Source organism: Oryx dammah, unplaced genomic scaffold, assembly GCF_014754425.2.
Source record: "Oryx dammah isolate SB20612 unplaced genomic scaffold, SCBI_Odam_1.1 HiC_scaffold_20, whole genome shotgun sequence".
NCBI lineage: Eukaryota > Metazoa > Chordata > Mammalia > Artiodactyla > Bovidae > Oryx > Oryx dammah.
The window spans coordinates 36192201-36215381 of NW_024070204.1; the positions used below are offsets into that span (position 1 = coordinate 36192201).

The window sequence follows — 23181 nt, forward strand, 5'->3', positions numbered from 1 at the left end:
GATCCAACCAGTCCATTCTGAAGGAGATCAACCCTGGGATTTCTTTGGAAGGAATGATGCTAAAGCTGAAACTCCAGTACCTTGGCCACCTCATGCGAAGAGTTGACTCATTGGAAAAGACTCTGATGCTGGGAGGGATTGGGGGCAGGAGGAGAAGGGGACAACAGAGGATGAGATGGCTAGATGGCATCACTGACTCGATGGACGTGACTCCGAGTGAACTCCAGGAGTTGGTGATGGAGAGAGAGGCCTGGCGTGCTGTGATTCATGGGGTCGCAGAGAGTCGGACACGACTGAGTGACTGAACTGAACTGAACTTGGCTTGGATTGGAAATTATTTTAGCAGATTATATGAAGCAAGGGATCTCTTGTCCAGCAACCTGGACTGAATGTATGTTTGTCCCAATCTTCCTATCTAAGGTTTTTAAAAACTTTTTAAAGTGCAAGCACAATTGAAATTAAGGAAAAGCTTGTAGGTATTTGATTATGAGACTCATATATATTTTTATTTGACTCTTAGCTGTGACTTTATTTTTTACCCCCTTCTGTCCTCAAGTAAATTGCTATTTCATTTTATTGCTTTTATCTCTATGGGTTGCATGTTTAACTTTTGCCAGTTTTATTGAAATATAATTGACATACAGTACTGTGTAGGTTTAAGGAGTCCAACAAAATAATTTGACATATACAGCATGAGAAGATTACCAAAGTAAATTTAATGAACATCCATTATGGAATAAATAAAAATTAAAGAAACAGAAAAATAGTTTTTCCTTGTGATGAAAACTCTTAGGATTTACTCTCTGAACAGCTTTGCATGCTTATTTAAAGAATTAAATACTGTTGACCAAATTTGTTATATAGTAAATAATTTTGTATGCATTTCATACTTTAAGAGTAAGTGAGCCAGTCAGTCATTATAAAACAATATACTCATTTATGTTATAAGTGGCCATAGCTTTTCTGATCTAGCACACATATTACGTGAATGCTAATATAATGCCAGTTGATTGGGCAATATTTCCATATTTTGCTTTGTAAGTGGCTTTAAAATATGCCAATTTCTGCCCCTTGGTCACAGGAAGAATTATTATATCAGGGTAAGTAAGTCATGGTGTGTTGCTCCAAACTGGGTTTTACCGAAATTTCTCTTCTCATAATGAGGAAAAGCAACAGTCCGTCTTACAGGCATGGTGACTATCACTGAAAGGAAGCTTTTTCCTGTGAGTTAAATGATAAGAATGGATAATTGTGTCAAAATTAATATTAAAAGGCTAGTTGGTGTCTGAGCCATTAAGAACGAATTTTGATGCCCCAGCAAGAAAACAGGAACTTCAATATTCTGAGGGGACTTTTGGTGGTGACAGTGACCCTGGAGAGGGGGACTCTGCCTTCCCCAGGAGTCAGCCAGGTGGTCTTTCCCTTTTCCTGGTTCATCTTCCTAGCCAGTATTCAATTCCTCTCTTAGTCTAAACATAAACTGATTGGGTGCTAAGGCTTAAAATATGACTGCTCTCAGGGTATTGTAGTCAGTAGAGGTCAGACGCTATCAACTGTCTGAGGGAAGCCTCCATCGGGTAGCCCCCTCACCCCTCCTTGACTGTGTCCTGAAGACTCCTCAGAATAGGAGACTTGGGGTGGGGGGGTAGGAGGGAGTGGTCATACAAGTGTCCATGCCCGTGAGCCCAGTCCAGAGGGTCCACAACAAAGCTCTCCGTAGGCACTCAGCGTCACATGAGTTTCCTTTCTGCCATCTTGCTGCCTGTCCTGCCAAGGGGTGAACTTCACAAGGTCCTTTTGGAAATACTGCTGACTCCTGGATTATAGCTGAAATACTTAGTTGGTATTGAATAATGAGGGAGGGACTTATAGGATGTCTCTCTTCTAATTACCAAATAAAATAGGAAAAACGAAATAAGGCAAAATAAATATTCTCCCAAACTCAGTTGTAGCCACTGCACAAGAAAAGGAAAATAACTTCATTGAATAAACTTTTAAAATTAGTGACTAAGGGAAGAAACAGAAGAGTCTGGTGCCACAGGAGGCAAGTGAGGCTTCTCACTTGTTATGTGGGCTCAGAAGCAAGATGGGATTGTGGTGGTGGTAGGGGAGACAGTTATTCTAGGGAAACCTATGGATGCTCCCTAATACACACCAGGTTGGAGAAGAGGAATGAATAGCCTGGGGAAGGTCAAGGCAAAGTCTGTAGTATGAAGCCCTAAATACCACAACAGGATTTTCCCAGAGACAGAGCGCGGAATGAGCTGCTATGGTTGGCCTTGTCTGTGCCCATGCTCTAAACAAGATGTCAGAAAATGGAATAGCATTCATGTTCCCTGCAAAGACTGCCCTCAAGACCAGCACAGCTCACCTTCGTTTTGCAGGTGAGCTGATTAAAAGCAATACTCAGAACTCAAATCACAGCTCTGAGGGGAAGAAACATCTATCACACTGGATTAAAGTGAGTAGATGCATTTGTCATCTATCAGTCAGATCAAAAGAAGTGGTGACCCCTCCATGTACATGGACCAGAAAATCTCTGAGAACTAAGAGGAATATCATCTCAGAAAATACTGGTGATAGAATGACTGACACAGATACATCTTGGCTACATTTTAAACCTTAGTAAAGACAGAAACTTCCTTTGGAAATCCAGACAGAAAAGCAAGTCATTTTCAAAGAGGGGAGTTCAGGGTGGTTTCATATTTCTCTACTGCAAAATTATATGCCAAGATATAAAAACAAAGACCATGAAGATTGTTTATAATAGTGATAAAAATAGTGGATAAAAACACCCAAAGCATGCTTTTATAATACAGCAGGGGATAGGTTATTGAAGAGAACAGGGATTAGACTGAGGAGCTGGTTTATTTTAGAAGAACAAAAGAGGTTTAGACCTTGGAGAGGAAAGACCAAGAATGAGAAGATCATAGTATTCGATTCAGCTTTTTCAGTGTTCTGAAATAGCGAGATGTTTCAGAGGAATTTTCCTGGGATGTTTTTAGGTACCTTGTTCTTAGATTCCAAGCACAAAGCAGTGTAGTAATGCTTGAGGAAATCCTGCTGTAAAGGATCCACTCAGCCTCACACTTCTTAAATGTGCTTGAGCACTGAATCCCTTTTTCATGCAGTGGTTAGGATCAACACACACTGATATCAAACATTTTCAAATATACAATCTAATAAGGTAATTTTAAGAGAATACACGTAAAAGGAGAGAGAAAGAGAAGAGACATGAGAATTTCAGAGTCTGTGATGGAAAATCTTGCCCCTCCTAGAAACAAGCGACTAGTTGATGAAAATAACCCAAGCACCTTTTGGTTCCAAGTTAGTGCAGAATGGATTAGTTAAAGTGATACAAATGGAGAGGGAGTGGGTCAGCCACATCATTAGCCCATTGTTATTGCCCACTGGAACTCTGGCCTTACCCCTTCAGTTGTCAAGATGATGAGGTAATCATTCTCTCTCCCTCTCTCTCTCTTTTTTTTTTTTTTTTAATATTTATTTATTTGACTGCACTGGATCTTAGTTGCGGCATGAGGGATCTTTGATTTTTGTTGCAGAATCTTTTAGTTGTAGCATTTAAACTCTCAGTTGTGGCATGTGGGATCTAGGTCCCCAACCAGGGATTGAATTTGGCCCCCTATCATTGGGAGAATGGAGTCTTAGCCACTGGACCACTAGGAAAGTCCCTGAGCTGATCATTCTTAAAACTAACATATGGAAAGATGAGTTTTAGTTTCTCTCTAGCTTTAAAAACAAGACCAGAAAAATGGTTGTATTGAATGTTTCCTGGTAGGTTTTATTAACCCCTATATGCACACCTGCAGTCAAGCTAGGGGTCCTTAACAACTCACACTTTGCTGTGAGGCACACACATTGGTGTCTGGGAGGAAGGCCTTTCACTACTAGTTCAGAAACCAAAAGGAACCACAGAAAAGGTTAGTTCAGAGAACATTTTGATATTTGGATTTTTTTTTTAAGTTTAGGCTTTGGTACCTTCAATGATTCTGGAGAAAAGAAAAGCTATTCATCCCATGCTCAGAAAAGTAACAGGTTATTTTCAAGCTATGGTTACAAGTAAGTAACGGAATAGATCTACAATACGGGTCATTTCGTATAGATATAATATTTATTTTGTATCAAAGCTTCATTCTATTGGGAATAATTCTATTGGAATGGGTTATATAGTTTGTTAAAAGTAGTTGTTAAGCTATAGAAAGTATTCAGTATCACAGTAATCCAAGTCTATGCCCCAACCAGTAACGCTGAAGAAGTTGAAATTGAGTGGTTCTATGAAGACCTATGAGATCTTTTAGAACTAACACCCCTAAAAGATGTCTTTTTCATTATAGGGGACTGGAATTCAAAAGTAGGAAGTCAAGAAACACCTGGGGTAACAGGCAAATTTGGCCTTGGAATGCGGAATGAAGCAGGGCAAAGGCTAATAGAGTTTGGCCAAAAGAATGCACTCGTCCTAGCAAACACCCTCTTCCAACAACACAAGAGAAGACTCTACACATGGACATCACCAGATGGTCAACACCGAAATCAGATTGATTATATTCTTTGCAGCCAAAGATGGAGAAGCTCTGTACAGTCAGCTAAAACAAGACCAGGAGCTGACTGTGGCTCAGATCATGAACTCCTTATTGCCAAATTCAGACTTAAATTGAAGAAAGTACGGAAAACCGCTAGACCATTCAGGTATGACCTAAATCAAATCCCTTATGATTATACAGTGGAAGTGAGAAATAGATTTAAGGGCCTAGATCTGATAGAGTGCTTGATGAACTATGGATGGAGGTTCGTGACATTGTACAGGAGACAGGGATCAAGACCATCCCCATGGAAAAGAAATGCAAAAAAGCAAAATGGCTGTCTGGGGAAGCCTTACAAATAGCTGTGGAAAGAAGAGAAGTGAAAAGCAAAGGAGAAAAGGAAAGATATAAGCATCTGAATGCAGAGTTCCAAAGAATAGCAAGAAGAGATAAGAAAGGCTTCCTCAGCCATCAATGCAAAGAAATAGAGGAAAACAACAGAATGGGAAAGACTAGAGATCTCTTCAAGAAAATTAGAGAAACCAAGGGGACATTTCATGCAAAGATGGGCTTGATAAAGGACAGAAATGGTATGGACCTAACAGAAGCAGAAGATATTAAGAAGAGGAGGCAAGAATACACAGAAGAACTGTATAAAAAAGATCTTCATGACCCAGTTAATCACGATGGTGTAATCACTCACCTAGAGCCAGACATCCTAGAATGTGAAGTCAAGTGGGCCTTAGAAAGGATCACTACAAACAAAGCTAGTGGAGGTGATGGAATACCAGTTGAGCTCTTTCAAATCCTGAAAGATGATGCTGTGAAAGTGCTGCACTCAATATGCCAGCAAATTTGGAAAACTCAGCAGTGGTCCCAAACTGGAAAAGATCAGTTTTCATTCCAATCCCAAAGAAAGGCAATGCCAAAGAATGCTCAAACTACTGCACAATTGCACTCATCTTACATGCTAGTAAAGTAATGCTCAAAATTCTCCAAGCTAGGCTTCAGCAATACGTGATCCGTGAACTTCCTTATGTTCAAGCTGGTTTTAGAAAAGGCAGAGGAACCAGAGATCAAATTGCCAACATCTGCTGGATCATGGAAAAAGCAAAATAGTTCCAGAAAAACATTTATTTCTGCTTTATTGACTATGCCAAAGCCTTTGACTGTGTGGATCACAATAAACTGTAGAAAATTCTGAAAGAGATGGTAATACCAGACCACCTGACCTGCCTCTTGAGAAATCTGTATGCAGGTCAGGAAGCAACAGTTAGAACTGGACATGGAACAACAGACTGGTTCCAAATAGGAAAAGGAGTACGTCAAGGCTGTATATTGTCACCCTGCTTATTTAACTTCTTTGCAGAGTACATCATGAGAAACGCTGGGCTGGAAGAAACACAAGCTGGAATCAAGATTGCCAGGAGAAATATCAATAACCTCAGATATGCAGATCCCACCCTTATGGCAGAAAGTGAAGAGGAACTGTAAAGCCTCTTGATGAAAGTGAAAGAGGAGAGTGAAAAAGTTGGCTTAAAGCTCAACATTCAGAAAACAAAGATCATGGCATCTGGTCCCATCACTTCATCGCAAATAGATGGGGAAACAGTGGAAACAGTGTCAGACTTTATTTTTGGGGGCTCCAAAATCACTGCAGATGGTGATTGCAGCCATGAAATTAAAAGATGCTTACTCCTTGGAAGGAAAGTTATGACCAACCTAGATAGCATATTCAAAAGCAGAGACATTACTTTGCCAACAAAGGTCTGTCTAGTCAAGGCTATGGTTTTTGCAATAGTCATGTATGGATGTGAGAATTGGACTGTGAAGAAGGCTGAGCATCGAAGAATTGATGCCTTTGAACAGTGGTGTTGGAGAAGACTCTTGAGAGTCCCTTGGACTGCAAGGAGATCCAACCAGTCCATCCTAAAGGAGATCAGTCCTGGCTGTTCTTTGGAAGGAATGATGCTAAAGCTGAAACTCCAATACTTTGGCCACCTCATGCAAAGAGTTGACTCACTGGAAAAGACTTTGATGCTGGGAGGGATTGGGGGCAGGAGGAAAAGGGGACGACAGAGGATGAGATGGCTGTAGGGCATCACCGACTCGATAGACCTGAGTTTGAGTGAACTCCAGGAGTTGGTGATGAACAGGGAGGCCTGGCGTGCTGCGATTCATGGGGTCGCAAAGAGTCGGACATGACTGAACGACTGAAATGAACTGAACTGAACTGATAGAGAGTATGAATACTAAATTCCAATTAGACTTTGGTGGGAAGACAAATTTAAACAACTAACAATATATTATTTCTGTGCTCCAAATAGATAATTTTAAATAGACTGTTCTCTGTCTACATAGATCTTATTTATGGTATTTGTAGTATTTATGGTGGTATTTATAGCAAAACAAAAAAATGACAATTTTCAACCAAAGGACAGAGAAAAGGAGAAGGATGAAGATTCTGTGGGTTTCATTTATGCTTGATTTATTATTTCATAATATCTTATATTTCAAGAGGGGAAAGTAGTAGGAGGGTGATGAAGGGGTCACAGGCTCTGAAATCAGAGAGATAGGAGGACTGTGCCCAATGTCCAGGACCAATTTCTGCACCTAGTCACATTGTTGATTTGGGCAAGTCCCCTAACCTCTCTGAGCTTTAGTTTCCAGGTAGAATTCCCATTTCCACTGGTTTCTTAGGAGGAATAAACAGGGGTAACATGTATCTAATATGTAAGAAGTACTCAATCAATGATAAGCATTCTTTTTATTTTTAAAGTTTTTTTTTTTGATGTGGACCATTTTTAAAGTTTTTATTAAAATTGTTAAGAGTATTGCTTCTGTTTTATGATTTGGCTTTTTGACCATGATACATATGGGATTTTAGCTTCCCAAACAGGGATTGAATCCGTGTCCCCCTGCATTGGAAAGCACAGTCTTAACCCCTGGACCATCAGGGAAATCCCCTTACTGGCTGATATACTGGACAAAGATGATAAAAGATGGAAGGTAGATTTGGGAAAGAGGTTTAAGGAATTAAATGTGAACCTGGAAAGGAAGGAATCAGGTAGAAGGCTAAGAAAAAAGTTCTAGAGTTTTGAAAACCTACAGAGTTAGATGAAGCTTCAATTAATTTGAATACTATGATATACTTTCAAACTCTGGTATTTTTTTAACCTTCCTAAACGGAACGCTAAACTACTTAGTATGGAACAATAGCAGTGGTGGGATTAGGAGTCAGCAGACCTGACTATTAAGAAATTCTCTTTGTTCAGGAAACCAGTGTTCGTTTTTGTGATACATATACAGAGTTAATTTCTGCAGCACTGTTTTGAGGAGCAAAAGTTTGAAAATTATACAAATTGTTATATCAATTAGGCAAGTCATCCATTTACCGGAATATTAGGCAGCTCAACAGTAACCTCTTATTAAAATGTGTAAAGATAGGCAGAAATTGTATTTTCATTTTAAAAATACAATCAAAGGATCAAAGCAATGCATACTGAATTTTATTTCTTCAGTAAAAGGCAAGAGGATTAATATCTATATTTATATTTGCTTGGGTAAGCATAAAGAAACTGGACAAATATACTAGAAGAGTGGTTTCTGTGGAGACCCAGCAAATGGTGGAGACTGACTAAAAGTGCTTTTCACTGTATATCATTTTATAGTTGTTTTTGAGCCAGATATAATTTCTACTTAAAAAATCAATTAAAAATTAAATGATTTTTAAAAATTGTGATTGCTGTAAAGGGGTGTTACTCAGAATTAGTTATGAATTGGATTGCTTTATACTGACAACAACTTGATGTCAGTTCAAATAAGATTGAGTTTTGAATTTATGGTTACCTTGGGGGAAAGATGGGGGAAAAACCAGCTAGGGAGCTTGGGACTGACATGTATACACTGCGATATTTAAAATAGATAACCAATAAGGACCTACTGTATTAAGATAGGGAACTCTGTTCAATGTTATGGGGCAGCCTGGATGGGAGGGGAGTTTGGGAGAGAATGGAGACACATATATGTATGGCTGAGTCCCTTTGCCATTCGCCTGAAACTATCACAACATTGCTAATCAACTACACTCCAACATAAAATATTTTTTTAAAAAATTCAGAATCCCACCTCCCACCAAAAAAAAAAAAAAAAAAAAAGATTGAGTTTTGATTTCTGGAAGAGGTGGATGAAGAGGGAACAGTTTGAAGCTTAATATGTATCAAGGAATCAGAGGGTAGAGCTGGGTTACATTGATGAGAAGATTTAGAATCTTAACTGTGTCATGGGACAATTGAGCAGTGGGGAGGCACATCCAGATGGGGACAGGGTTGCAAAGAGAAGGAGAAAAAGGGCAAGAATCAACTTGGCTTCCTGAGCAATTTTGCTTGAGTCTCTGGGAGCTGTATTTCACTGAAAATCAGCTCCAGGCTGACCTTGCTGGGATTACAGAGCCAAAAGAGGGCTTCACTGGTATTTCAATAGCACAACAGCAGATGTTTGAGTACCACCATTCAAACCAGACAGTGCAGTGGAAATAAAGATGGCGGATGTGGAAGAAACCCCTCAAGGATTTCTATTTTGCATCAGGACAATTTTCTTTGACATGAAATCAGAACCATAAAATGGTGGTTATGATAGCTCATTTTCACCTAAGACACCGAAAAATTAAGTCAGGGAATTAGAAATGGTCCTTTAGAAGATTAAAAAAAAAAAAACCCCAAACATTGCTGAGTTATGGATCAGTATTAGAACTAGTGATCCATAACTCAGAAATGTTTGGGTTTTTTTTAAAAAAAAATCTTCTAAAGGACCCTTTCTAATTCCCTGTCTTAATTAGAACCAGCACATGATGGATGACACATAAGGACTCATTCTAGAAAACAGATGATGGGGGGGTCACTCCAAACTTGTTTCTATGTGAGTGATTAATGGGGCATTTGATTACTAATCTGTGGTTTTACATAGAGAATACTGATCTCAGGAAAATGACATATTGCAAAATGCTTCTACAGGACCAAAATAAAACAAACTACCTTTATACTCAGAATTGCTTTAAATAGATCACATTCTTGTAAGTAAAAAGATATATCTAGTAGTGGTGTGGTCACTTGTAACCATCCTTTTCCTTTTCTCATGATAAACAACAATTGCACATTCTTTGCCTAAGGTCTTTATCATTTCAAGCATAAGTGAGCTTCTTTCATCCCTCGGAGGGTTACCAGTCTTTACCAAGTCATTCAGCATCAACTTTTATTGTATGCCATAGCTGGGTGGTAACATTTCTGATAGAAAATTAAACTATTTACCCAGAAGGAAAATAATGTGTCCCTCTGTCTGGCTTATTATCCTAAAGTACTACTTTATCAATCAGGAATGTTCAGAAAACTTCATGCTGACTGAAAAGCAGCAGCTAAAATATAAAACAGTAAGTGCCATTTCATGAGTCCTGTGCATCTCTTCTTTGAATACTGGACTTAGGAGACACATGATAAATTTGTGGACATTTACAATCATTTGTAACAAGGTTTCTCAACCTCTGCTCTGTTGACATTTGGGCCTGGATGATTCTTTGTTGGGAGGAGCTGTCCTGTGTTCAGTAGGGTGTTTGGCATCATCTCTGGCCTCTACTCGCTGGATGCCAGTAGCGCCCTGCAGCTGTGACAGTCAAATGTCCCTCGGGCTCAGCCACTTGGCTCGGAGGTTTGCTCACCTTCTAATGCCTTTGTGGTACGAGAGGGAGCACACCTCACTCTTAATTCAACAGAAATGAAACCCAACAAAGGAAGTAAAGGAATTGGTCATCATTAAGCAAGACTGCCTAGTAATCAAATGGCTGTATTCCTCCCCAAGCCCCCAAATCAGCTCCCTCAAGGCACTTCCTCACAGAATACAACGAAGGATTTCAACTCTCAGATGTCCCAAACCAGATAAAAGAAACCACCAAGGAAAAGTCATCATATACACAGGAGTCCTGGTGATGGAATCATTCCTTGTTACAAATTTTTACCCAGAAGCTAGAACACCCTCTGATGGGAAGCAAAACATATGAAGTAACAAAGGAGAAAAGAACTCACTGTTTCCAGAAGTGGCTTTTCGGAATTTCGACAGGTCAACGTGGGGTGGTCTGCTGGGTTTTGGTGGAGGGGGTCCCAGGGTAAACAAGGAAGGCAGGGGTTTCTGCTTGGGGGTCGCTGAATTCTTGTCCCCCTTTTCCTTGTCTTGACTTTGGCTCCAGGGCCCTGTCGATGTCAGCTTCGAAGGGGTCTTCGAGAACTTGCCTGGAGGAGCCCCAGAGGCCGACTCTTCCTGAGTAATTTTACTCAGGAAGATGTTCTTAGCAGCGTCCATCTTCCTATCTTCTCTTTTCTCTTCAGTATTTTTTGGGAGGCCTCCGGGGGCCCCTCTGTTTGCAGCAGGTTTCAGAACAACTCCAGGAAAAGGAGATACTGACGTCTCACCTCCATGCTCTTTATTCTCTGGCTCTTCCCTGGCTGGTTTCAAAGGGCCAGACTTGGCCTTGGCTGCCAGGGGGGGCAGGGGCCCTCTCTGTAGGGCTGCAGTCTTGGTGGGGCTCTCCTCTTCCTGGGGATCCTCTGTATTCATGGGTGGCTTCTGGCCAAAGACAGGTTTGGGGAAGAGGGGCTTGGGGTCCAGATCTTGTGAGGTTGACAGAAACTTGCCTTTTGCCCCAGCCAACTTTGACAAGACTTGTTTTGGTTCATTTTCCAGGGCTGGAGGCATTGACCCCGGCTTGGGGCCTGGTTTTAAGTCATGGTCTTGGTTTACACTGGGAAGCGAAGGTTTAGTCCCAGGAGGCCAGGGAAATGCAGGTTTGGCATCTTCTTTTGGTAAGTTGATGGGCTTGGGGCCTGCAGGTTTCAGAAATCCTGCTTTCACCTCGGAGTCTCTGGTGGCCGAGTTAGCCTGTGGTCCAAACCTGGGACTCACTCCCGTTGGCTTTAGAAATGGGGGCTTGGGCTCCTTGTCAGGCTTTTCCTCAGGAGATGGTTTCACCCCCAGAGGTGGCTTGGGGGATCCAAACTTGGGCGAGTTGCTCAGTCCTGCAGGAGGGCTCGCATTTCCTTGGTTGTTGAACAAGTTCTTTTTGGCTTGGACTCCTGAAGGAGAGTTTTGTCCTGGGACCTTGAAGGGCCGGCTGTTGATAGAGACCTCCTCCGTGGGGTTGCCCCCTGTGTTAAACTTCGCCATGAGGGACTTCACATCTGCTTTTCCATCCTGCAAGCACAGGGAAGAAACACTTGCTGAGAGCCTGAAGTCTCACTTGCACAATTTAAAATACTACACTTTAAAGGTTTCCTGGTTTGAGGCCTTCAGCGTTGCTGATTGGTTCACGAGATATTGTAACATTTATCTTCCTCTATGGCAAAATAAGTTGTGAGACTTTCTTCAAAGGGGAGGGCTGTGATACACAGACTTCTTTTTTGGTTGTCTTAGACTGACTTGGTATTTTTGTTGTTGTTAAGTCACAACTTCTCTTTCCTTCTTTCCTTTTACTGTTTCTCTAGCTCTCTTGTGGGATTTACTCTGAACTTGGTATTTATCTGTTTTGTTGAACTTGAAAAAAATGTGAAAGTGACTAACAAAAGACTTCTTCCATATTTTACAGCTGAGGCTCTTAAAGAGAAACTGCATTTCAAAAATGAAAGCAAGCTCTTCTGTAAATTTAGGTTGCATGCTTTATACAGCATAGCCACATTTGACATCTCTGTGGTTTTCGAGCCTGTTCTTGTTCATATGTATATTTAAGTCCATCTGTTTGCTCACGGGGAGATGTGGCAGAAAAACCCACTCATTTTTATATATAAGCAATAAAGTGAGTTTTGTTTTACTTATTGATACATATTTAGTATAAATGATTCAGCTGGAACCAGACTAGCAGGCCGACTGCACTTGTTTTCAAGGGGTGTAGAGTCTGGGACACTGGAAAGGTGAGGAGGAAGGGGCTAGAGACTCTCATTTCCAGAAGCTGGTTTCTCCAGTCTGCTGCTACAGCTTTTGTCCCTCTTGTCTAGAATCAGGGTGTTACCTAGGAAAAGGGTGGGCTGTCACCTTCTCTGAGACTATAATCCTAAGTAACCTGGAAAAATTCATGGTGGGTTTCCTTTTTTCTCCCAAAAGCTGGGAGTTGAACTTTTGTAGTTCTTCCAGGAAATTGAAAAAAATAAAATCACAGGTAACCATGACAGTTTCCATTTCTGTGCTTTAAAAATTCACCTAGAAAGGTTTTCTTATTTCCCACACTCACCTATCATTGCCACATGCCCGAGCATATTTCTTCTCTCAAGGCCCCACTCAGATACCAAGAAACCAGAGGTCCTCTCTGGTTGGAAAGAACTGCTTTCTCCTCTTAAGTCGTGTAGCACCAAAGGCACTGTGATATACCCCCACGTTACTTTCTTTCATAATAATAAGAGCTACCGTTTAGTGTGTAAACACATGTGCTTGATTCTGAACCATGCATGTTATCTATGTTGCCCCATGTCATTGTTTTGAAGGATGGCATCGTTTAATTCCATTTCATAGGGAAGAGGACTGAGGTTGAAACTGCAAGAGGATGTGATGGTAAGAGCATGGGAACTTGGTTGCAATCCTCATTGATTCACAGGGCCTCAGTGATACAATCTATACAATGGGGATAATAGCGACTATCTGCCAGAATTGTCATATGTGTTAAAGATGGAGGTTGTGAAGTGGATCCGTGACCCTCAGCCTGGGCTCAATGAAAGGAAACTACTCTTATTAGAAATGTTAAGTAGCATATTCAAGGGCTCACAGCCATAAACTGTAAGGCCAGAGATGCAGATTCAGGTCTGTCTTGGGCTACAAAGTCCAGAAACTGTCTCATTTTCCTTTGTATAGAACCCCTGCAGTTCTAATATATTTGGGGAATTGTTCAGGTTGACACTGAGCTGAATTCTGTGAATGGTGATTTTTAAAAGAAATGGTCCTTTCGTTAAGAATTTCTCTCTGTACTAACCTATAATGTGTGTGTACTTGCAAGATGGAGCTTAGGAACCTAGATAGGAGGAGAAAATCAAGTGGAAGCAGCATTTTCCAGGTTGATTTTACTCCTTTAATTTATTAGCCTATATCCAAGTTGCTGAGAATATCTTGCTTTCTACCTTGCCTCCTTTGACCATTTTTTTAATCCACATGATTTTCTCAAATCCTCAAGAAATCCCTGGGTGTAACAGGCAGGAAGACCAGAGAACCAGGGAGAATCTGGTTGCTGGAAGAAGGAACAGGTGAAGACAAGTTCTGCCTTTGCCTCCTGAGATCATAGCTGTGGAAGACTTTAAATCTTAACACAAAATGGAAAAAGAATTATTAGTACAAAAATTTCCTCAGTTTGCTTTCCTCTATTATGGGACTAGTAAAGCCATGTCATAGGGCTGTTAGGAAGATAAAACAAATCAATATCTGTAGGACATTTTAAAGAGTATCTGGAACTTGGGAGGGTTTCCTATTTTTGCAAAGCAAGTGAAGCCTTGGAAATACATAGTTCACCTCTCTCACTGCATTGGTGACAGAACAGAAACCAAACGGTTTGAGTGACACCTTTTTTAGTCACAGTAACCTCACATCTTGGATTTTGGTTGGAGTGGGGTGGGGTTGGGGGAAATCCATGAAACACACTAACCCATTGTCAAACCGCATGCCCTGCTTTTACTTTAAAAATATGGAAGTGGTTGATTTGGAATTGTAATTTAAGTCCCAGGTGCCAATCCAGACCCAGAATGCAGTGTAACATCAGGGTTAATAGCCCTGGCTCTGAAAATACTGACTTGGGTTCAAACTTCGACCCGACTACTTACTTACTGTGTGACCTAGAGAGTTACTTAACCTTTCTGAAAGTCCATTTTCTTCATCTATAAAATGAGAATTGTAACAGTACCTATTCCTCACTGGGTTTTAGTTTTTTTTAAAAATAAAAGGATTAAATGAGTTAATGCATGTAAATTTTCTTAGACCAAGAATTGCAACATAATATACATTCTATGATTATCTGCCATTGTGATTTTTTTTTTCTAACTCACTAGTCACATAACATCATTTTCTCCAAGTGACCAAATTCTGAAGTTACAATCATTAATGTTATGTCCTAATTTTATATCAGTGTGACTGAAACCAGCATACTGCTGGGTAACATTGTAAAGTTATGATGTTTGAGTTTGGCTTACCTCCCCACCCCTCACCCTGTGCCCCCCAAACTTTAACTGGTTGTTGAAGGACAAGGAAAGAAAGAGCCACAGATTAGCAACAGCACCTGTGTTTACTAATACTTCCCCGGTGGCTCAGTGGTAGAGAACCTGCCTGCAAAGCAGGAGACCCAGGTTCAATCTCTGGGTCTGGAAGATCCCCTGGAGCAGGAAATGCCAACCCATTCCAATACTCTTGCTTGGAGAATTCCATGGACAGAGGAGCCTGGTGGGCTATAGTCCATGGGGTCACAAAGAGTTGGACATGACTGAGTGACTAATATGTTCACTTTCTGAATGGCTCGAAATCCACAACTATTAATCTATTATATGGACTACTTAGGTTTAGAAGTTTTGGTTGTTATCACTCTTAGTAAAATTTTCAACACCCAGGTTCACCCTTCATCTTAACAATAATAGTTGAATTTCTTCCTTAATAATAATGATAGAAAGGCAAAAATGGTTAAAATTTTGTTTTTTTTTACATTCTCCCATATTGATTTCATTATAGACTGAATATTCATTCCATTTTCTAGGGCTCTTTTTACTTTGAGAAAGTTAAAAAGAGGATAAGAACAATGTATTTTATGATAAAGGAAAAAGTAATCCTGCTCTAAAACCTGACTCTCTAAATCCTCCTGGCCCAGGTCTAGGAGGGTCATATACCTAACTTAACAGTACAACACAAGTTTATGCTTATTGTTCTGGAATAATGATTAATAATGCTCCCTTTTATTCTCAAAATTGACCGGCTTTAAACAATAAATTGCATGGAGAGCTTATTCAACTCCTCTCTAGAGTCAGTCAACCACTGTTATCAGTTTCTTATGTATGTTTCTAAACTATGTCTATATTGATAAAAATGTATATAAATAAACACACATACATATTTTCTGTCCCTATGTTTTGTACATGTGGGAAGCTCTGCTTTGTACTTTACTTTTTTCCTGTGTTACACACCAGCTCAGCAAGATAAACCATCAGTAGCCATTCTGATTGGTTCCTAAGTGAGTGTAGTTGTTAAATACTTTCAGTATCAATTCTGCTTTTTTCCCTTAACAATTGATCCATATCAGTGCCTATTACTTACACAGCTTTTTAAAGCCTTACTTTATTTTTTACAACAATTTTAGATTTATGGAAGAATTCAGAAGATAATACAGAGAGTTCTCACATAATTTACATCATTTCTCCTATTATTGACACCTTACATTAGTTTGCAGGATTTTTTAAACTTTTAATGATTTAAGGATCAGGCTTCTGCTTATCCTTAAGAAAAGATATTTCAGAATCTACTGTAGAAGATCTCAGAGTTTAAGATATTTTAAGTAAAACAAACATTTCACCTCAAATTACTTAAAATTTATTTTCCAAAGTTATTTGATGTAATTTGCTATTTTTTTCCATCTGTTAATATATTTGTGCAGATCTTTCTCCACTTATGACGGGGTTTATCACTGCCGTTAGTTGCTAAGTCTTGTGCAACTCTTCTGCGATTTTATGGACTGGAGCTCGCCAGAGTCCTCTGTCCATGGGATTTCCCAGGCAAAGGCTCTGGAGTGGGTGGCCATTTCCCTCTCCAGGGGGTCTTCCTGACCCAGCAGTCAAGCCCATGTCTCCTGTGGCTCCTGCATCGGCAGGCAGAATCTTCACCACTGAGCCACCTGGGAAGCCCTATGATATCCCTATGATAGGGCTGCATCCCAATAAATCCATCACAAACTGAAAATACCTAAAGTGGAAAGTGTATATAATTCACCTCACCTAGAGCACATTTTAGCTTAGCCCAGTCTCCCTTAACTGTGCTCAGAATCCTTACGTTAGCCGTTAGTTGGGCTAAAGCATCCAACACAAAACCTGTTTTATAATAAAGTGTTGAATATCTCATGTAATTTATTGAATACCAAACTGAAAGAAAAACAGGATGGCTGTCTAGGTACAGAGTGGTTGTAAGTGTAGTGGTGTTTAACCTTGTTTACCCTCCTGATTGCTCAGCTGACTGGGAGCTCTGAGCATCACCTGAGGGTACAGTACCACATATCACTAGCCTAGAGAAAGATCAAAAATCAAAATTTGGTTTCTGCTAGATGCATAATTATAATGTTGAACAATTTTAAATTGAACCATTTTAATTCAAGGAATGTCTGTACAATGTTTAGCCAAAACTACTGCCCTTTGCGCTATAATTACATAGATGTAATTGTAGAAATGTTCTTGATAGAAGTTAATTTCCTTTAGACCTCATATTTTCCCCTTCCTGAGAATTATACATCTTCACTGATATAAACTCAACATGTTTTCCACAGTCCCTGGGAAGATGCAAAAATCCTTTAGCTACATCCTCTGAACTTCTAGTTAACAACTCCAGATTCCCAAAAATGTTTTTTGCTTTTAGCAACTTACATAAAGGCAGTGAATCAAGTATATACACTTAAACAAAGACTGAGATGGCATTTAGGACAGACATCAAGAAATTACATATCAAGAAAATGTTTTCTTTTGTAGCTAGTTCATCTACATATTTTCATATGGAAAAATTAGTAATACCCTATCACTGTTATTGGTAACTGGATTTTGCTTGATTTTAAATATGTCTTGGATATTAGGTTAATCCAGTGGTTCTCAAATTGGGGCAGTTTTTGCAATGTCTGCAAACGCCTTTGATTGAAATGGCTGACTGAGAAAGTGCTCTTGACAACTCATGAATAGAGGCCAGAGCTGCTGTTAACCATCCTACAATATCCAGGACTGACCCCTGAAACTAAGAATTATCAGTCCCAACAGTGCTGAGACTGAGAAACTTTGAGCTAATCCTCTTACTCCTGGATTATTAGAAACATCTTACCAGAAAGCCTGTTTTTAATTTTTATAATGCAATACACTCTAAAACCTACAAAAAACTGTAGAGAAACTAAATAATACAAGAGACTATCACTAGATTGTTCTCAAAGTTCCTTGTCTTTCAAGTCTCATTTTTGTAAAGTTTCACTTGTAAAACACAAGCGAAATAAAACCCCCACAAATCTTGGGTAACTAATGGATTTAAAATAATTTTGAAGATTTCTTTGGTGATGCAGTGGATAAGAATCCGCCTGTCCCCTGTGCCAGGGGACACAGGTTTGATCCCTGATTTGAGAAGATTCCACATGCCACAGAGCAACTAAACCTTGAGCCACAACTACTGAGCCTGCATGCTGCAACTACTGTAGCCCGAGTGCCTAGAGCCTGTGCTCCTCAACAAAAGAAGCCACTGCAATGAGAAGCCCGTGCATTGCAACTGGAGAGTAGCCTCTGGTCACCACAACTAGAGACAGCCTGCAGAGAGCAACCAAGACCCAGCGCAGCCAATAAATAATAAAATATAAAATAACTTTGAGCTTGATTTTGCTTCCTTAAGATGTGGTAGTATCACTTTTGTAATTAACTCATGAGGAAAATGAACCCCTAGTATGGATGCTCTTATTCTTTTCTAAATGGAGACCATGGAATAAGAGAAGAAAATGATTTTACTTGATCACATATAATGCTTTTAATCATGAGGAAAGTTGGCAAATAACAATAGTTTATTCAAATCTTTCTCTATGTCTCTGATCCTCTTTGTTCTTTCTTGAATCTCTGATCAATTTTACCACGTATAGATTTTCTTTTTTTATTGCTATGTTGAGATAACATATCATTGCTCAAATACGGTCTGAATTGTTGGTTCTACCTGTGGAACAAAATTAGTTCCTACCACTGTCGCTATTGCCCAGAACAGAACCCCACATAGAGTGATATCAGAGGATAATATGAGGCTGAGAGGAGATGCATATGTAATGGGAAAGTATTCCAGGAAGTCAGCCTTACTCCTGCCCAGTGAAGAGGGAAGGAGGCAGATGAGGGGTGGTGCACTGCACGGGAGAGCCCAGCTCCTGCCGAAGTGATGGCTCATGTTGTTCAAATTTAGGATCCACTCAGCCCAGGACTGACCAGAAGTATAGCAAAAAGACTGAAAAGATAGCACATTCTTCTATAAGCCAGATAAATTTACCACCCCCGAGGTAAGACTAGGCTGGTGAAAATTTGGATTAGACTCATGCAATTCAAACTTTCATAGAACAATAGTAGTATTTAGCTTCATTGATTTCTGTTGCTTAGATTAAAGAAAATAAAACTATATTCTTCAAGACCAAGCCAAGCCTTCCCAAACTTCACACACACACAGATAAGTTGTTTTTTCTCTTTAAATAGACTTGATCTGCTATACCTAGTAAACTTGGAAAAGAGAATTTTTATTTTGAGGGGGATGCAGTTATTTAGTTTGCAAATAAATGTCTTAAAACCCCTTTTTGTTAGAAATTATATAATAAAATGACTTTCATTGTTTTTGATTGTCAGGATAGAGTTCATGGCGGCTGACTAAAAATACAGTACTTATGACAGCTTCTCAAGATGGTAGACAGCAAGTTCTACAATAGACATTGAAACTGAAGTAAAGTCTTTTCATCTCTGTTAACACTGTCTAAATATTTAGATGAATCATAATTTATGTATTTAATGTGTGTACTCTGTTTCCTTAAGGATTTGAAAAATCAGGGACCTGTTTTTTTTTTCCTCAAAAATGTTCCCCCTCTGTCTCTCCCCACTCAAATAAGGACTCCCGTATTTCCTGACACATTTCTTTTCATAACTGCTAATTTATTTTTATTTAAATATTTAAAATATTTTTACAATGTTGTGTTGAAAAGTGAAACTTTAAGTCACTCAGTTGTGTTTAACTCTTTGTGACCCCACTAGTGAGCCCACTAGGCTCCCCTGTCCAGGAGATTGTCCACACAAGAATATGGAGTGGGTAGCCATTCCCACTCCAGGGAATCTTCCTGACCCAGGGATCAGACTCAGGTCTCCTGCATTGCCAGAAGATTCTTTACCATCTGAGCCACCAGGGAAGGACCTAATGTTGTGTTGGTTTCTGCCACACAACAACACAAGTCAGCCACAATTATATGTACATAAACATACTGGCTGATCGGCTGAATTTGTTTGAATTTCTCCATGATTGATCACACAGATGATAGTAAGAGAAACGATTTTCTTAGCTTCTTAAGGAGTGTTGAACCCAGCCATGAATCTGTTCTCAACACCTCCCTGTCTGCTTCACGGCGAATGGGCTGTTATGGATTCCAGCTGGCTGAGCCTCTGATGCTGAAGGGAGCATCAAGCCCCTCTTTAACAGGATGTGGGAACGTGCCTCTCACCACAAATTGAGTTCCTGGGGCAGGAGAGGGCTGCTACAGGCTGGTCAAAGCCCAGGGAGGAGGGGCTGGCAGCGGAAGAAGCAGTGGCAGCCCCCACTGTGACGACCCCTTACATTTTTGTCAGCGACTTGCGAAGGTGGAGAGGGAACGGTAGGTGGCCCACCTCAGCCTCGTGTTGTGAGGTATAATGTAGTAAGAAAACAGCTGGCACGAGTGGGGTCTCTGGTAGCTGTGTGTGCCTGGCTTCCCCCCGGAGGCTAGACTGAGCAGCACCTTGGCAGTAAACCTCTCTCGATGCCACTCTGCATCACCACTCCCTCTTCTGTGATCTCAGGCACCTGCTGCTCTGCCCTCCTTCCTGGTTCCCACTGGGTTCTCCCTTCTGGGCTGAACTGAAGTAGGGGAAGGCCAGGTCACTCAGCAATTGGTAAAGTTTAGCCGGCGAAGGCCCATCTCCCAAATGCTGAGTAACCTTGAACTCTCCAGGTATATTGATCGGTTCGGCTTTTGTGTTCCCTTTGTCCTGAAAGACCAGGTCTGAAAATCACCATCACTTTACAAATTAGAACCTTCAAACATCTTCCTGGTTATCGACCAAATAGCTCCTGCATAAGTACAATTTTGTCTTTGGCATGGCCTCTGATGGCTTAACCATTAATGGATGAGGAAATTAAATATGACTCTTTAAGTATTTCTGAAGTTTGTTCTGTAAATTTTTGACTTCTTGATGTTAGTGGAATGCTGATAGGATGTTGATAATAAACAGTTCTAAAACCATGGGTTTTTGTTATTGTTTCATACAGTTTTTACAGCAAATTTAGCCCACATTTGCTTAGGATATAATTCATTTCAGTTCAGTCACTCAGTCGTGTCCAGCTCATTGTGACCCCGTGCACTGCAGCATGCCAGGCTTCCCTGTCCATCACCAGCTCCCGGAGCTTGCCCAAACTCATGTCCATTGAGTCAGTGATGCCATCCAACTATCTCATCCTCTGTTGTCCTCTTCTCCTCTTGCCTTCAATCTTTCCCAGCATCAGGGTCTTTTCAAATGAGTCAGTTCTTCACATCAGGTGGGCAAAATATTGGAGTTTCAGCTTCAGCATCAGTTCTTCCAATGAATATTCAGGACTGATTTCCTTTAGGATGAACTGGTTGGGTCTCCTTGCAGTTCAAGGGACTCTCAAGAGTCTTCTCCAACACCACAGTTCAAAAGCATCAATTCTTCAGTGCTCAGCTTTCTTTATAGTCCAACTCTCACATCCATACATGACTACTGCAAAAACCATAGCTTTGATTAGATGGACCTTTGTTGGCAAACTAATGTCTCTGCTTTTTAATATGATGTCTAGGTTGGTCATAGTTTTTCTTCCAAGGAGTAAGTGTTTTTTAATTTCATGGCTGCAGTCGCCATCTGCAGTAATTTTGGAGCCCCTCAAAATAAAGTCTGTCACAGTTTCCCCATCTATTTGCCATGAAGTGATGGGACCAGATGCTATGAACTTAGTTTTCTGAATGTTGAGCTTTAAGCCAATTTTTTCACTCTCCTCTTTCACTTTCATCAAGAGGCTCTTTAGTTCTTCTTCACTTTCTGCCATACAGGTGGTGTCATCTGCATATCTGAGGTTATTGATATTTCTCCCAGCAATCTTGATTCCAGTGTGTGCTTCATCTAGCCTGGCATTTCAAATGATGTACTCGCCATATAAATTAAATAAGCAGGGTGACAATATACAGCATTGACTTACTCCTGTCTTGATTAGGAACCAGTCTGTTGTTCCACGTCCGGTTCTAACTTACTTTATAACAAAGCCTTTGTTGTGTGGATCACAACAAACTGTGGAAAATTCTTAAAGAGATGGAAATACGAGACAACCTGATCTGCCTATTGGCCTGCACACAGATTTCTCAGGAGGCAGTTCAGGTGGTCTGGTATTCCCTTCTCTTTAAGAATTTTTCACAGTTTGTTGTGATCCATACAACAAAGGCTTTGGTGTAGTCAATAAAACAAAAGCAGATAATTCACTTAGCCTGCATTAACTATATGAAATCAGAGGGTAATCTCTGAGGAATTTACATTTTGTCTAATGAACTTACAGATAATTGAAGTGTTTTTTTAGATCTCTTTCTGGGGGCTTATTTGGATCTTAGGATAATATTTAATGTGCACATGGTAATACAACATAAGTCATTTCATTTTTCTGTGTCTCCAAGTGTCACCCCAAAGAAATCTTATTTTCATCTACTATTTCTAATGGCTATTCTATTTTCATATAAAAAAAGAGTATGAACCAGCAAAAGAGAACACACTTTGCCAAACACATGAAATTTGAAATAAAACATTCTTGATGGCTGAGAAAGATACTCCTTGGCATAGGAAAAACAGGGCAGAAATGTTCTGTTCTTTTTTTTTCTCAGCCCCCACATCCCTCTCAACACACGTAAACACACGTTGACACCAAGCCTGGAAGTTCCTTTCTGCCCTTGACGGGAAGTTAGAAACTGAAAGGGCAAGGTCTACATGGAGTGGGTGGGGGTGGGGAGAGGAGGCCATCTGTGGGGTTTTCTAGAGACTTCCTTCCCAGCATTGAGAAGTTCTGTGTGACAAGAACCACTTAGAAGAGGAAGATTTCAACAGGCCCATCAAGACAGACAGCAGCTAGCTGCTGGTCAGTGAGGGACCCAGAGTGTGATTTGAGGGGAAAAAAAAAACCTAGACATTAGAAATGGAAGGTTATTGGAGATTCACATCCATCCACAGAGAGATGGATGATTTTTGAAACCTTACTTTACAGAATATGTGGAATCCTTCCCTCATATCTCTTTCTTCTCAACCCATTTCTGTCCCATTTCTTTTGAACTTGGAAGAAAAGGCACTCACTATTTTTAATCAGGATTAAATAATATAATCACTCCACAGTCCTGACCTCACTTGTTTTCGTCTCCTGGAAGTCACAGCAGCAAGACCCTGCCATGAAATGAGCAATTTCTCTCATCTTTGTTGTCATGGGTTCTTTACTGTCGGTTGCACCTTTTCTCATTAAAACTCTGATGTTCTCAATTTCACCCTTTTCATGGTGTATATCCTGCTCTTAACACCTAGCCACTCTCTTTTCTCAGGCACCCTCAATTTTCCAAGGTGCTGCATGACTTCAGCTGCTCTGGGTTTTCACATACCCACTCATA

At 40.2% G+C, this 23181-nt stretch overlaps 1 protein-coding gene across 4 annotated transcripts in view; it reads right to left on the reverse strand.

Annotated features, from left to right (window-relative positions):
* FYB1 (FYN binding protein 1) overlaps positions 1-23181 on the reverse strand; it is a 172704-nt gene that overhangs the window by 86052 nt on the left and 63471 nt on the right. For all 4 annotated transcript variants that reach the window (XM_040262371.1, XM_040262367.1, XM_040262368.1 and 1 more), the window contains exon 2: positions 10616-11777. In XM_040262371.1, the coding sequence (XP_040118305.1) occupies positions 10616-11750 (1135 nt within the window). In that variant the 5' untranslated portion in view covers positions 11751-11777. The remainder of the gene's footprint in view (positions 1-10615; positions 11778-23181) is intronic.